We start from the raw sequence: 17142 nt of genomic DNA on the forward strand, positions 1-17142 counted from the left end.
GCCATTTAATCCAGCCAGTCCTGTTTTGGCTTGCAGAGTGATACATAGCGATCGGTGAAAGCAGAGTCCACACGTATTTTTATTTCCATGGGCCTAAATTGCAGCTGTGTTGTCTGTGACTGGATCTATTTAATCATGGAAACCTAAAAAACAAATTAAAGTGAAAGCGAAGCCGTCACGCGACTGCCTGAAAAGCACTGCACGCATTAGTTGACTCCTCCCACCTTCGCCGGTGGGTTAAAAAAATGGTGGGAGCCAGGACTTTTAATCCAATTTCAATTAGGGAAATCAGCCGCACCGGACAATAATTAGAAGTTTCTAAGAATGCTCGGAACGTGTAGATTGAGTTCCCGCAGTAAAAAGACAAGTTCAGATTCCTCTTTAGTGCACCTCTAAGAGTGGTTGGAAAGGGCATCATTGTGCACTTTTTTGTTTGAGAGGCCTTGTGGTTGTCAGACTCTGCGTGTGAACAAGTTATCACTGGCAAAGGTAGCTAAAAGTAATAAAAGCAGTGTTGAATTTTCTTTCCTCCAGTGCGTTGGTTCAGAAACTGCTTTTTGTCTCTTCACTTCATACATGATGTGTTTGTTACTATCTTTGTTGTAATTTACTTTTACGCTTTCCTCCTATTTTCAGGAGATGGCCTCAGTGTTGATGTCAAGATCCAGCTCATACTGTTCCTGGTAAAGCTATTTATACTTGTTGTTTTCTCAGTTAATTCTAGTTAAACCTATTCTTTGACAGCAGTGAAAATTCGTATGCAGTACTCATACAAATGACATCATGGACACAATAAGGAAAATAGGCATTCATGAGCTTTCTCTCTGAATTATAAAAGCCCTTGCTGCATAGGCAGTTTTTCGATGTGATGCTGCTCAGTGTTAGTTGGTTTAAGTTTTTATCTCTAATTTTTCTGCGTTTGAGCTGTGGAACGACAGTGTTCATGCTCGGTAATTATTATAAATAAGCTCAACAGTATAGATAAGCAGGCAGCAGTGAAACCAAAATTTTATAAATGAAGGGTAGAAGTTAGTCTGCAGAGTTTGCGTGGTACGTTCCTGCTAATTGCAGCCTTGGTTTCATTTTGCCTACCTGTCTGGGCTCACAAGGCTAGGACGGTGTCATTTTCACTAGTGTTTTAATGTGTTTCTGCTGCAGTCTTGACTGAGGGCCTCAAAAGGCCAGAAAGGGCAAAAACAAACCACATGCCTTTCAGCCACTGCGCTGCGTGTTGATACTTGTGTTATTGGGCGCTGCCGGTGACGCCTCCCATACCATCATTACAGGAAAAATGATTCCGCAGTGAATGTCAGCTGCAAACTGATTTCGGCAGCCGTTGTTCGTGAAGCCCGACAAGATATGTAAATGTGCAAAAAAAAAAACGGCTGCTTACCTGGAAAAAATTTATTGAAGTGAAACCTCGCTGTAAAAATTTTTTATTGTGGGGAGAAATAATTCCATTGCCTTGCATGATTTGCTGACTGATAATCGGAAACACCTCACTGTGGCGGAAATTTTGCTCTAGCGGTGTTCTATATAAACAAGGAGCTCTATTATTAGAGGATTATAGAATTTTGTTAGCATGTTCTCTTCTCTGCAATCATGCAGAAGACACTACTATGCATGAATCGCCATATGGTATTCGCCTACGACCGCTAAATAGTTTATAATCAAATTTTGCTGTCATGCTGTTTCGGTTTCAACAACAGACGTTGGCTGTGACGTCAAAGTGTGGTTATATGCCATGTGAGACACGGAAAAATGTCGATATAATCGCTGCTTCATCGTATAATTCACTACAGTGCTGAAGCCAGCCTTCCTCAAGAGCCGGAAAGAAAATGAACATAGAAGCAGCCATTATATTGCAGTTTTTTGTGCCTCACATGACTTGTAACAACACTTTGACGTCAGTCATTGTTCGGCTGTTGAAGCCAAAACAGCACGAGAAAGAAACTCGATTTTAAATTATTTATCGGTCTTAGGAAGATACCATGTGGTAATCCATATGTAGTAATGCCTTATGCGTCATTACAAACAAGAAAGCACGCACCCAAAAGTTAGGTGTCTATACTCCTTTAAAAGACCAGGGAAGAAAAGTGAGGTGGAAGTCACGTGGTTCTGGAGGCAATCTTGTCTGGGCACTCTTAGCAACTATGCTGCAGTTTGTATGGATGGCTGGATGGAAGTTAGGAGTGTTCCCCGTGTAATGAGGTGGTGGCAGTTGCCTCCATGCTTGGCCTTTTCTTTTTCCCCTCCGTTTTCTTTTATCAATCAGTCAAACTTAACGGTATTGTCTATAAATGTCTTTAAATGCAAATTTAAATCCCGAACTTCTAATCTTGCATCACCGCCTTGCTTTTGAGCCACCAATTTTCCAATTGCTTTTTTGTAACTTCTCTCGCAGATTCATTCACATGACCTTTGTTATCTCTAAACCCTAGGGCCTCAGGAAGAGTGACTGTGTTTGCATCGACATATGGATGTATACTTCCACATTCTAGTATAATTCACTTGTTTCTGCAGATTTACCACACACTGCACATGCGTCATCATCTTGGTTAAATTTCTTTTTATAGCTTCGCGTTCTGAGACACTCTGATCTAGCTGCAAAGAGTAGGGTGCTGCCTCTTGAATTGTCATAGAATTATCATGTCTTCCAATTTTTGTACAGTTCTACAGTCTGCTTCTTTTCCATTGAATTAATCCAGTTCTTATCTTCTGCACTTCTTACTTGTGTTTTAAGGGGAGACACAGTCAGAAAATTCTAAAGTTCTGATTTTCCAAAATTGGCATATTCTGGATCAATATACTGTAAAGTTCCTGCCTAAAAAGTTTCAAGGTCCAAATTCGACCTCCAACGAATAACATAGCGATATATTTCGCGCCTCCGAAGCCCAGAAATGGTGATTTCGGAGCGAAGTGGGACAGGGCTTTGCACCATCGCTTCCCACAACCCCATCCTCGATGGCCGCCATCTTGGTTTTGTGTGAAAACTGGGCCCCTTCCTCACTACCTGGTATTACTCACTACTGTGAAATATTTCTGGAATGTCCACATTCTGCTTTTTTTTTTAGGCCTCTACAACAACCTCCAAATAGCTGGTGCGTAAACTTCAGTTGTGATTTTCTCAGCTTCATGTTTTTTGCCAACATGACTAGCCTTACGGAAGTTTTTGTTATGTTTTTTATGGTGCAATTTCAATTAATTTGATACTTTGAATTCAGAAAGAACGAAACTGTGGAGCTATGATATTTTTGTTTGGCTGAGTCGGCCATTTCAAATTTTATGAACCATAATGTCACCAAACTATACTTCATAATTCTGGTGCTTGCACAGATTTTACATTTTTTTTATGTGATGATGAACTTAACAACAACATAATTAGCATAGCACCAGATGGCAGGTCTTTGGCAACAGCTTCATTTTAATAGAAGCCAAAAATATAGAAAAAAAGTGTCTTAAGACCTGTAAGAATTTCAATATTTAGGCTTCAGTTATTTTTCTATAATATGGGAACTAATAGAGATAGAGTGAAACTCTTATATTTTTGAAAACAAGAAGGCGAAACACATGTACACATCTAATTTCATTACGATATCTTTAATAATAAAAATGTTAATTTCAAGACCCGGGCCCGCCCTTAGTGCTCTTTATTTCTCCATTCTTGTTTTCTGCATACTTACTGGTTAATTTCCTAGTGATTTGCTGCCACTGGGAGTCAAGGCTGTGTCCGTATGAGTATGCCTTAGCTGCTTTCCTGTTGCCGTCGCCCTGCTTCCTCCGGCGTTTTTCATTTATTTTATTCTGAGCTTCCCGTGCTTCGAACGATGCCCAGCCCATGTCCTCCTGTACTGCCTTATTTGTTGTTTTGCCATGGGCACCTCTTGCTAGTCTTCCAACAGCTCTCTGATATGTTTCTAGTCCCAACTGAATTAGAACTAAACTGCATTCCCGAAAGTGAGCCCTGCCACCATTATTCCTTTCTAAATACCTCTCAGTACTTGATATTTGTTGTGCCCCCATAATGCCCTATGCTTCATTATCGTGTCATCTCTTTGCTCTTTCACCCTAACAGTCTGTTCGTGCTTTTTCATGTACAGGTGCGGCCAGAATAATACGGAGCACAGGAAGGGTCGCGGAGCAGCGGAAACGTGCTTATGCGCGCTGCCTAGCAGTGGCGACAGGAACTATCTTAATTTGGACGCGGCGAGATGGCGCCGGTAGCACGGACCCACTTTTTCCGCAGGCTTATCAACATCACAGCATATAGCATGCAATCCCTTGCTCTATGTTCGACTGATACTCTGCTGACAGCGCCATGCGCTTCGTTGCCCCGTTTATTGCATCGAGGAGCTGCGCGCGCTGTAAACGGGCGCAAGACGGCCGTTTTGGCATTACGTGTTATCTCGGCCCTTCAGTCCGCGCTGCCACCACTTTGCAGTTTAGTCGACGGCACGCGACACCGAGGCTGAAGTGAGCACGCCTGGATGAAGGCAGCACCTGGCGGTGTTGCCCGAACCAGCTCAGCATCTTTCGAACAGTGATAACGGCAGGGTTGCAGCAAAGAGAGGGGCTCGGCGGCAGGCACTCTCGCTGCGCGCGGATAGCCAGGGGTGTCTTTGTTGTGCTGATAGGTGGCGCTTAGATGCAGTTTCTGCATTCTTGGCCGCCTTTCGCGTGCTCCGTATTATTCTGGCCGCACCTGTACATATGTCCTTCGTTTACCCATAACCCGAGATATTTATATTCTGCCAGTGTGGATATTTCATGGCCTTGTATTGTAAGCACTTGATCAGTGCAATCATTGAAAATCATTTGACCTGACTTGTTTGCACTAAAAGTGAAGGCTAGAGCATCCCCTTTGTCTCCACAAGAATTAACCAGTCTGTGAATCTTCATGGCTGTCAGCAAATAGTACAATATCGTCTGTGTTCATTGAACTGAGGAGCCATTGCTCAGAGACTGTTCCGCCTAATTTGAACAATACCGTAAAATTCCGAGCAAGCGCCCCCCCTCCAGCAAGTCGAAATCACTGGCAAAGTAGGGGGGGGGGGCGCTATCCCGGAACAGCACCAAAATTCAAGATGGCGGCGATTTTTTTCACGCCAGAAAAAAAAAGTGCACTGCACATGGATTTAAGATTTTATTTATCTCTAGCAACATGAACTTCGTTGAGTGAAAGATTTATGACTGCTATGTCAATCACTCTCAAAACCATCAAAAGACTCCTCCAAGTCAGTCGCAAAAAAAAAGTTCACAGCAGTTCGCCTTTCCCGGAAAGGCGCGGAAATGTGAAATTGACAGTGAAGTTAGGGGGGGCCCTTGCAAGGGTGGGGGCGCTTGTTCGAAATTTTACGGTAGATTGTAACCTATATTACTTTCTTGTAGTCTTCTTTCCATATTTATCATATAAATCGTGAACAGCAGCAGTGATGGACAACCCTGCCTTAATCCTTTGCGTATTTCAACAGTTGTACTTCTCATCCCTTCCGATGCAATTTCAACTTTATTATCTCTGTATATTTTATTTAGGAAATCAAGTACCTCTTGACTAATACCTTCCCTTCTGAGTATATGTTCCTCAGGAATTCCTTATTTAAGACATTGCAACTAGCGTGGAAAGCACAAGGGCAGCGACAAAAGGAACCGACGGGACAGCACGCTAGACTTCAACTGACGTTTTAATGCACACATAACAGATTTTTACACTTGTATTAGGCGCATGCTCAGGAGGCTGTACCCCCGCCCCCTTCTCTTTATCACGAAGCAGGTTGTCATAACAAAGAGTAAACATTTAAACCAAATTGACACGCAAGTTTTTCAACAGATAGATTATCTCTTTTTTCGCACTTGTCCCCTGCCTTATCAATGCAAAATGCTTCAAATATCTCCCTATCACCCTGCCTATGAAGCCGCCTCAGCACTCTCGTGTGGCTAAAGAGTGGAACGCATTTTTCTTCATTACTGCCTGTTGTTTTTACTTTGCATTTGCGGCAATGTGCGGCCAAATGGCCCCCCGCCATCAGAGCTGCGACTGTAGTCCGGTGTTTTCGTAGCCTTTTATTCAGGCACTGGCCTGTTTGTCCAATATAACACCGAATACAAGTGTAAAAATCTGTTATGTGTGCATTAAAACGTCAGTTGAAGTCTAGCGTGCTGTCCTGTCGGTTCCTTTTGTCGCTGTCCTTGTGCTTTCCACGCTAGTTGCAATGTCGCAGTCACTAACGAATACACACCAACTAGCCCAACTGTCTTCCATGACCTTATTTAAGTTGTTGTACACATTGCTTATGTCCAGGAAGACTAGATACAGAGGCCTGATTTCCGTCCCAGCTATTTCTATGCATTGGGTTAGCACGAACAGGCTATCATGTAAGCATCTACCGCCTCTTAACCTGTTCTGAAGTTCTCCGAGTATCTCATTACTTTCCATCCATGCCTGCATTTTTAATTTCACTGCCTGCATTGCCAGCCTGTATGTAACAGATGTTATCATAATTGATCTGAAGGATTTTATGTTCTTCCTATCTCCTTTCCTTTTATAAATCTATCGTTCTGCTGTGTCACCAGCTGTCTGAAATTCATTTATTTGTTATGACTGTTTCGAACGCTTTTAACATCATTTCCTTGCTGCTTGGACCAAGTTGATTAATCAGCTTGATTAGAATTTTGTCTATCTCTATGGTTGTGCATTTAGAAATGTTTGCTTCTGCCTTTTTCCAATAAAGATTGATCAGTTCTAGGCTCCTTTTTATTATAATGTCCTGGGTTGCTGTCTCATTTTGGGAGATAACCCTCTGGTCACTCCTAAATGACTCAGCTATATCTGATGTAGTTCGCAGTGTCATCCCTTTCTAAACATTTTCCCTCGGCATCTTGAATCCACTCCTGCTTTCTTTCAATCTTTTTACCAGCCAGCTTATATGTTTCCAGAATTTTCTTGACCCACCTTCAGTTGCGTTGCGAATTTCAGCCACCCAGCAATCAGTGGACTGCTTTATTTTACCCTGGAGAGGATCTGTACTTCCAGCTTCTTTTGCCAATAAGATTCCCATTTTTGGTCTATTTCCTCTTGAGAAAGCTGCATCCCTCATCCCTTTTCCCCGGTGTAGGGTAGCAAACCAGTTTATTCTTCTGGTTAACCTCCCTGTTTTCCTTCTCTCCTCCTGCTCCTCCTGCACCTTCTTTGCCTCTCTGTGTTATCTGAAGCTACCTGTCATTATTCGACGGCATACTTAATTTCCTTATTCCACCAGCTTCGTGGCTTCCTCTTTTCTTTCCAGCAGTTTGCCACTTTTACTTGTTATATTTTCTTACTGATGAGTCGTTCTTATTATAATCCTGCTTTTCATTGGGGTGCTTCTTTGTTGCTTCCTCAGTGCCTTTGAAGGTTTTTGCCGTATATGTACGGCGGCGGTTTTCTGTCCCGCAAGGTCTTTGCCGTACGGGTACGGTTTCGATCTTCCGTTTGAAATTTTGCGCCAAAAGAACAATGCGTGCTCACTGGGGGATGCTGCCACCTCTTATGACTTACAAGAAGTGTTTGAATTTTGTGCTGCCTTCTTACGGAGATAAGCAGAACTTATGTCTAGCTTTAGCGCAGCGGCACAGACTGCGGCAACACCCTTTTTGTAGTTTTCGTTTCGCCGCGTGATCGCAACGGAGTCGCGCGAAATTTGAGTTTTCTTTTTGTCAGCACTATCTTGCAGGGGCTGCCGAAGTTGATTTCTATCTTTATTGGCGCTACTCTTAGCTTGCTTATCACCGTTGCTCGCGAGGTATTCTCGCCCTCTGCGGCAAAGCGCCTACGCGGTTTTGATTCCGCCGTGGGATCGCAACGGAGTCGCGCGAAACGTGTTGTCTCTTTTTGGGCACTCTCTTGCAGAGGTGGCGGAAGTTGATTTCTATCTTTATTGGTGCTGCTCTTAGCTTGTTTATCACCGTCGCTCGTGAAATTGTATTGAACATTTTCCAGTTGTGAGTAATGCTGTCACCAAAGTACTGTTCCTAATTTTTTTTTTACTATTTATTCTCGATTATATACATTTTGTAGATTCAAGATCCGCAATAAAGTAATTTGACCACCTGGGAAAGTTTTCTTTAAAATAATTCGACCCTCAAAGGGTTAATGCTATTTGTTCGTCATTTAAAATTGCATTCCCTTGTTGTGTTTCGTGCATTTCTCTTTTGGTTAGGCCTGCCATCTGCAAACTAATACGTTTGTGATCGCTTCCGAAGCTATACTTCCCCTCCTCGTTTATTTCCATTTTTGCGAGCTTGCTATAGAATCCCTGCGACATTAGGCAGTAGTGAAAGGTCGTCTGCTTGTTCCAGAATTCTCATGTGATTTGTCCCTCACATTTAGTTTCTCTGTAATAACTAGATTGCTCCGCTCACTGTTTTAGCATGGCAGGGGAGGCTGTAGTGCCATCTGGTGGTAGTTTTCTGTTCCTCACTTTGCCAAAACACGTGAACCAGTGGTATGCAGAAAGAGGTAAACAAGGAAGGGGATGTAATACAATGAGAACATCTTTGGATACAGTGGCACCATACTCTCTTCTGCCTTCACAAAGAATGGCAGCACAACCTTCCCAGTATTCTTTCATTTATTCATGATTTCCTAACATTTATCAAATCCCTGCTTCAGCTCAAGGGTGTGGGATCGATTCCTGGTCTTGGCGTCTGCAGTTTGATAGAGGGGAACTGCAAATATGCTGTTGTGCTACGCAATGTCAGTGGATGACAAAGAACCCCAGATGGCTGAAATTAACCCAGATCCCTCCACCACGGTGTTTTGCATAGCTCATGTGCAGAACTGCCTTTAGATTGCTACACTGCACTACCATCGGGTCACAGAGCTGAATGATTTTAGCTTCATAGGTTCATTGGTGCGGCGCCTCACAACCATTGATGTCTTGTCATCGCTGACATAGTTATGTTCGCTAAATTCAGTCATTCTGTTTTCTTAGTTTTTTTGACTAAGCAAACAAGGCAAAGCTTTCCACTGAGTGGTGACATCCATCTAGTGAGACATTTCACTTTTAGATGTTATTGTGTTATTCTGTCGAATCATTTGAGAAGAGCCATGCTTTTTGTATTGTTACTCAATTGTTTTCTGATTAAGTTTTCTTTTGGCTCCTAAGGTCAAAGTGGTTTGGTGACTTGAAACTACAAAAGGTTGAAGGCTTTGGTTTTTGGTTTGTCTCAGAGACACTCAGGCTACGGGGGACGCCGTAGTGAAGGGCTCTGGATAATTTCAACCACCTGAGGTTCTTTAGCGTGCACTGATATCACATAGTACTCGGGCCTCTAACATTTTGCCTCCATTGAAATGCAACCGGCACGGCCGGGGTCGAACCCGTGTCTTTCAGGTCAGCAGCTGAGCGCCATAACCACTGAGCCACCGCTGCAGTGAAGGCATTATCACTATGTTGGGAAGGGCACATGCTGTGCTAAGTGAGGCACCACAATGCGCAGTTGAGCTGTGCAGAGTAAAACAATGTACAAGAAGCAGCAGATTAGAAGAGAATTCTGCCTTCGCGTGCTTCAGAAACATGCAGTGTCATGCATTGTATTGATGTGTTAAAAACAAGAAAAGGCGTGATACATTTTTGAGCCTGTTTAGTTTATACACATACTGTTTGTAATTTCTGCTATTGTTCTTGTCGAGTTGCGTGCCATGTCTGCGTTGTTTGTTCTCTCATGCCGAGCTCTTGATTGTACCTGCAGGCTCGCAAGCACATGGTGGATTTCAACTCCACCCACTGCACGCCATTGCCATCGGGACTGTTCCAGGCACCCTGGGACTTGGTGCAGGCAGTTGACCTCAACGGTCGAGGTGCGGACGGCTTTTGCCGCGTGTCAGCCGACATGTGTGGCCCACCCCCTTCGGGAGACGCGCCTTGAAATGGGCCTCTCACCAGTACACTACCACTGCTGGTGGGCGCTTTTGTCACCTTTTGCTGTCTGGCAGCTCCATTGGCTCCTTCTGCTCTCAGTTCCCCTCAATTTGCATGCCTGTGCACACCAGGAGTAAGGGACTCCAGATGGTTAGCATCACTTTAATCTGCTTACCATTTTAATGGATAGCTACAAAACCTTCTCTAAGCTGTATGTAGTGCTATGCTGCTTTGCCCTTGCCTGTAGGTCTTTCAGAGTTGGGCATGACTGCCATGAAATCAATTATGGTCTGCTATTTCATGACAGGTGCTCTTTACAGGTGTCTGAAAATTTGCACTGCACTCATTGCCTCTTTTGCTTCACTTTTGCAGTATTTGCATGAACAATACAATAGGACTGCAGCATGGCATGTCACATTGTATTATATATATAGACAAACCTCTCTATAGCGAACACGTAAAAATCTTAAAATAATTTGGTTGTATAGCCAAAATTTGTAGTATGAAATTTCGTTAGAAACACACGCAAGAGCAGCGCAATTTAGTCAGTGAAGGGATGACAACTCAGCTGGTGCTTACTAAAGAAACGGGGAGACCTTTTCCAAAGTTTTAGCTCCATTTTGAAGGTGCTCGCGACGATTCCAGAGGCTGCAAAAAACTGAGTGTCAGCTAGGTTGGCTTCTCCGCACAGCACTGCCAGCACGCAGCGGAGGCAGCAAGTTCCAGCTAGGGTGGCTTATCCTTGTTGCAGCCGTGCCGCATGGGAAATGGCAAGCCAGAGTGAAAGATACTGCTGTTTTCACTGCCTCCGTGACAGCCGGCACGAGTGCAGGATGGTTACTGCAACACTGCATCTGTCCACACCACTGCTTCAGGCGGCACTGTCGACAGCGCGAGATAGAGTCACTGGATAAATTTTCAGAGTACTGCGATCCTCCTCTTCCCACCACCGGCCTTGACTGACGTCCGAGCACCGCAATTGCATCCGTGTTCCCTATGTATCTACTGTTTTTTTTAACATCTTTATTATAAAACTTCTGCATAGTTGGCACAGCTAACTTTGGAGATAATGTGAATGGACACTCAGAATAAATATAAAACAGTAATTTTTGTAACTCGATGAAGCAACCAACGTCTTGCACATGTATGAGGGCTCTAGAGGAAAGCACAGAGTTTTGGTAGCCCCGCATTTTGTGGGAAGCCCTAGCAAATCAGTGTTTGCTGTAATGGCAACACTGGCAACACTGCTGTAATGGCAACACATGCATATTTCTTCCAAGCCCAGCGGCGCGGGGAAAAGGAATGCGGTACTTTGAAAACATATCCAGTGGCTCTAGTGCTAGAGGTGTGAATGCGCGCTGACCGCCCGGCTACCAACCCTCCTATCTTCTGTGGCGCTGTAGGTGAGTGCAAGATAAAAACAGTAGTGTGAGATATAGCGTGAGCCTTCGAACACTTGCCACACCACCACCAGCCACTTGTATAGTGTTGCAAAGCCTACCACCTGCTATTCGAGCGGGCAGTGCTTGGCGCTGGTGAGTTCAATATATCCATTTTGAGTGCATCCGCATTCAGTATAGAAAATGAAAATTATGTGCATTTTTTAAAAATATTTAGGAAAGTTTGATGTAGCCAATTATTCATAATATCTGCGTTCGTTATACCGAGGTTTGACTATAGTGCTTTCTTGAATGCCCCTTCATATCCCAGCTTTCTGCATGCCCTGACCAAATAGACCCCATTAAGCCTGCAGATGTGGACTGTAGCTGGCCACTCCTTTGTAGCCACCTGTTTAGGGGATGTTTTTGTTATTTTTGTTCTTTGACGTGGTGTGTGATATATTCCAACAGGAAACTCTCCTTGAGCATAAATTGCACGTGGCAGCGTGTGCTGTAGTGCATCATTATGCCTTGTGGTGTGGCCGTTCTCTGTTTCTTTTTTCTTCTTTCCCCTCTTTTACCCAATGTAGTTATATGGGAGGAAATTATCATTTCTTTTTTTGTTACTTGCGCAAATATTTTTTTTTTGTAATGCAGGCATGACATCAATTTTATTGGGATACAGTAATTCAAGTCGAGGGTATTGCGGAATTTTCAGGGTGTTATTGTGTCTAAGTGTTATGGGCTTCATTAATTTACTCTTACGAACCAGGTGATAGGAAAAGGGACCTACCACATAAGTGTTCACACCCTGTAGAAGTGTATGTTGTTACTATTACTGAACCTACTCCTTAGGTTTCCTGAATATGTAGCAGCATACCATAGAGCTGTGAACATCATCTTTGTGTCCCTGCCAGTGGAACTATGGGCATTTGTAGAGGGTGCAGCCAGTTGGCTTAGGAAAAGTTTCACTTCTGGTTTTCTCATGTGAATATATGGGCAGGCACAGATGCTGAAAAATGGGAAGCTGGCTCAGTTGGTACATGCTGACTGTGGTGTGCTGCTAAGCGACAACACGCCACAGTAGAAATGAGGGCAGGAAAATGTATAGCCCCACAGTCACAAATTAATTTCTTTTTAAGCACATGTGAATATTGAACAGGAAATGCATGAAAATGCATGCCAGATTAACTAGCCATGTAAAATAAACATCAGAACATCATGCTGTCTGCAAAAAAAAAAAAAAAGATCAGAAAAAATGCATGTTGGCAGTGATCAGCCAGCGAAATCTCAGACATGTACTTCTGCTGTTTTGAATCAAAATGACTTTTACAGTTGCTCTTGATATGGCATCACAATGTCAGAACAGTGGACACTTGCTTTCGAGCAAGTAGTTCACTGCCACATGCCCTACAATTTTGCAGCATATAAGAGTGCGGAAGTATCTTCAATAAGTTGCATTTCTCATGGATAAGCACATGGATTCTAACTTCAGCACCATAGTTGCTCTTAGGTGTATTGCTCTCCATGTTCTGCCACCATTAATTTTAACTGTGCACTGCCATGGCCACTTATGCGAGTAGTGCTGCCAGCTGCTTTCCCGGCCAAGCAGTGAGTGGAGCAAGAGAAAACTTGTAGATGTAACAGTCGGAGCATGCTCTGTACTGGAGTCCAAAGCCTTCCTACCATTGGTAGTTTAGTTTGTTGCTCACCAGGCTAGTCAGTCAGGATAGCAGAGCATACGAGTGTGAATGGCATGCCGTTTTATCATCTTCGATCTCTGCTTGCTTTCAGCTGTTGGAATTTCAGTTTCATTGTTACTACTATATTTATGTCTCTGTTGCTTGGAGGTGATCTGTTCAGTGCATATTTCGTGGTGTCATGCCACAGAAGTACCTTGCCAAAGCCCTTAAAGAAAAGTTGGCAAGTGTATGGAAAGTTGACAAATGACCAAACAGGATATTACGAATAACTGCAGACTGAAGGGCAATCTCTAGATATAATGCGAGTAACAAAGACAATCAAGGACTCCTACATGGTTGAATACACCTTCAACAGGGCTGCGACATGTGTACGCAGATTTAGAGGCCACATCTATGGTGGAAATGAAGAATAAAAGGAGCCAGGGTATTCTGTTGTGTAAGCCCCATAATTATAGCCAAGGTGCCTGAGGACAACATGGGAGCAATTCTGTGTGTATTTTGTATGTTTGATTTCACACCATTTTTTTTTCATTACTTATAGCAGTCAGTTAAATGAGTGTCAGATGAACCAGTTTCAACATTGGCATATAGAGAGATGCTAGAAGAAGCATGCCTCATTCAGAAAGCAAGTAGTTGAGTTAGTCGGGGATCTTGATACGCACTCATTCTTTGTCTGCTGATGGCTTCAAGCTTTGATATTCGTTTCACATAGCTGACTACTTGGCACATGCATTTCCCTGTATTACCATTTAACTAAATGTGTTCTCACATCAAACTTAGTTGCCAATGTAATGCTGCTGTGTATGTCTGATAGACCGCAAATGGATTAGATGTGCGGCACTTTCACTTTGTATCATGCCATGCCAGGAAGCAACTGCAAACAGAACTTTGGGAGAAAATTAGAAGACACAAAAATATTTTTACCAGATTAAATTCCCATGGTGATTGAATGACTGCAGCACCCAAATGAACTTCCATTGTACCTTTATATATATATAAAAATTTATGCGTTTTTTTTTTTTTTGCCTTGCGGCTGACATTTCACCTTCTTGATGACTGAGGGTACCAACTTTTTTTTTACTGCTTAGCTTGGTGCCACTGATTGTATGTGTTAGCTTACTGCATTGAAGCAAAGCTGAAGAAATCATTTGTACAATCATTGTACAATCATTGTAATGATTGTACAACCCTTGTACAATCATTATCAAATGAATTGATGCAGTGCAAGCTCATGCAAGCCCAAGTAACTGAGAAGAAAACTGCACTGCTATCGCGAGATAGGTTCCCGTTGCTACAATTGCAACCTGCACCTTTGTCTAAGCAAGAACAACTCTTTGTATGACAGTCATTAGGAATGAAGTCCTTCAAGTTGGATTTCCATGCAGCTCTAGTAGGTGCACGAAATTTTCTCACGAATCCATGACATGCAGATTTCTCAAACTTCAGCAGCACTTACCAATTTTTGACATCAGCTTTTGAATGTGGGGCATATTAGCTATCATAACACGGAGGTTGATTTTTTTTATTCTTCCATAATTTGGGCATTAGAAGGTTAAAGCTTTCTTTCAATGATAGCATTGCCACTGGGTATGGCAGCACACTTGGGAGCCTCAACATCTCTGAAATGACCTGGTGGCTAAGATAGCTTGCTGGCAAAAGAAAGGTTTCAGTTCAGTCCCTGATGTCAGAATATCTTCATTTTTATATTTCCTGCATCATTTTATTTTTGAAAATTGATCAATATGCCCCTAGCTTTTGAATGGCATTAAAATGCTCACAATATTTTGTTGCTTTGTGACAAAAACAGATATCAAAATTAAACTTGTTGCAGCATTAAAAGGGAACAAAAATTAATTCTTATATTTTTTAGCCTTTTGTTAGCCATGAGTTTTTGAATTGTCCATTCTGTTTAGTATTTTAGTATCTACTTATCTATAATCGGCGGCTAGAATTTCTTTGGAGGAGAAATTCTAGAGGCCCGTGTACTGTGCGATGTCAGTGCACGTTAAAGAACCCCAGGTGGTCGAAATTTCCGGAGCCCTCCACTACAGCGTCTCTCATACCCTTAGTCGCTTTGGGACGTTAAACCCAATAAACCAAACCAAACCAAACTTATCTATAATGTTTCAGCGTAGAGTAAAATTCGGGATGGTAACTTTCTCCACTTCAAACCCTTTTAATCAGTTTCAGTTCTGCGGTCTTCACCACTTCTTTTTTTTTATATATAAACAAATGAATGCATGAGTTTAAATACTTCTTCCTTCAACCAGAAGAATTTATATTTTTGGTTACTAATGGGAACGAGGAATGTTATGGTCTGCTGAATGATGCTTTCAGTATCATACTTAGCTGCCAGTTTTCAGCAGGCTGCGTCAGTCTAACACAAGTCATAACGGCACCCTACTTGAGAACCAAACTGCACAGCTGTTGTGATTCCACACTGTTTGCAGAGCTCTAAACCCATCCATCAGAAGCAGATGCAGTCTTATGACAGAGCCCTGCTTCATCTTAAATTTCTTCCATAAACGTGGTTCAGAGTACTGAAGGTTTACCTTGGTGAAAACCAACATTTGGAAGGAACAAAAGCTGAGAAAACTAACAAAGCACATATCTGGGCACTGAGGCTTTTGTGTGCACGGAGGTCTCCTGCGCTCTTGGTGATAACATAGTGGTTATTACACTGTTGCAGATACTTGAACCATGTAAATAGGAATGGGAGACCAGGGCGATGCACATGGACAGCGCTTGTCCTTGTGGACAAGTTTCTTCTTGGTTTCTTGTCCTGGTTTCTTGTCCCAGTTCACGCTGTGCACCACAATGCCATACCAACTCATCCTGGCTTCTTTTCTAGCCTGTTTGCTGTGTCGCATAAAAATTCCTGCTTGGACAAATGTTTCATGCAATGTTTCAATTTCTGTGCAAACAGCAGCTAGCATTGTGTGTTTTTTTAGAAATTACTTTATGTGGTGCTTCTAGTTCAAGTATATTGGTGATTCTTGGGAAGCATTGTTTAAATACAGACCCTCAGAATATCATGAGGACAGGAAGGACACAGCATGAGTACCGTTTTGTGCGAGAACTTTTCAACAGCTTTACTATTAAAACTGACACTCACTGCTTTTTTCCGTCATGGCATTGCCTCAGTCAGAAATGGTCTCCGAAGAGGTCTCATGAAGTAAAGTGCTGAGCTTGGTGTAATTTCTTGGTAATTGACTAATACTTCCTTTAAACATTTTTAGACCATGTGGGGTCTTCTGTTCTCAAGCACACTGCTTCCTTACATAGTTTCAAATTCAAAGCTTGATTTATTTTACATGAAAATTATATTCAGTAAAGGCATGATTCCCTATTTCTTTTTGAGTCATGGAACAGCAGCTCTCTTCTTGTCTTGCAGAGTGGATGCCACCTCGGGCCAGGATGTGAACAGCTGTACTTTAATTTGGTCCTGGATCAGCTTGCATGCACTCTGGAGCCATTTCTGCTCTTGTGTATTGTGGTTCTTGTCTGAACTTCATTATTCTCCAATGGTTTCCTTTGAGAAGGCATCAAGCTGTGCTTTTTTTTTTAATCACAAAAAATTGCAAAATTCATTTTCTCATGTATGTATTTTATGTGTACACTGTGATATGCTTAACTAGGGTGTAAGTTTAGCACTGTCTCACAAAAGATGGGTCCTGAACAATTTTTGCTTCTACCTTTAAGGCACAACTGGGGCTTTAACTGGGAACTGTGGGCACTCATTGAGTACTGATAACTTCTGTTACATTCATAGTACATTCCCTCATCAGATTTTTCTTCATTTTGCACAAAGTCTGTGTCAAAGAACAAAAAGTTGTTCAACCTGGGTGTGATTAAATAAGATTTCTGATGACTTGATGTTGTACTCTTTGGTATATTAATGCTGGTATACTGCACTTATTTTAAGGGGTCTTGAAACCCCTCATTAAGGCTGAAGTACTTCTCATTGAGCACTTTTCAATGTAGTTATGACCATGCACATCATTACTGTTGCACTTGGTGAGCAAAACAATACTACTTGTTTCTTGACTCGGGTAATCTCTTTCTTAGCACCTGTGCAAGGCCTTCGCTGCTGGTATTCCTTCAAAGGTTGAGGTTTCACACATGCCCCAGGTTTTTCAGCTTTGCTAGTGAAGTAATGCT

At 42.5% G+C, this 17142-nt stretch overlaps 1 protein-coding gene across 6 annotated transcripts in view; it reads left to right on the forward strand.

Annotated features, from left to right (window-relative positions):
• The window catches only part of LOC149352643 (phosphatidylserine lipase ABHD16A), a 103159-nt gene extending 86307 nt beyond the window's left edge, over positions 1 to 16852 (forward strand). For 5 of the 6 annotated variants that reach the window (XM_089581844.1, XM_089581845.1, XM_089581840.1 and 2 more), the window contains exons 19-21: positions 637 to 683; positions 9730 to 9939; positions 16376 to 16852. In XM_089581844.1, the coding sequence (XP_089437970.1) occupies positions 637 to 683; positions 9730 to 9906 (224 nt within the window). In that variant the 3' untranslated portion in view covers positions 9907 to 9939; positions 16376 to 16852. The remainder of the gene's footprint in view (positions 1 to 636; positions 684 to 9729; positions 9940 to 16375) is intronic. The other variant, XM_089581843.1, reaches the window with a different exon arrangement.
• Positions 16853 to 17142: the final 290 nt, after the last annotated feature.

This window comes from Amblyomma mixtum, chromosome 3 (assembly GCF_055824585.1).
Source record: "Amblyomma mixtum isolate Tamu chromosome 3, ASM5582458v1, whole genome shotgun sequence".
Lineage (NCBI taxonomy): Eukaryota > Metazoa > Arthropoda > Arachnida > Ixodida > Ixodidae > Amblyomma > Amblyomma mixtum.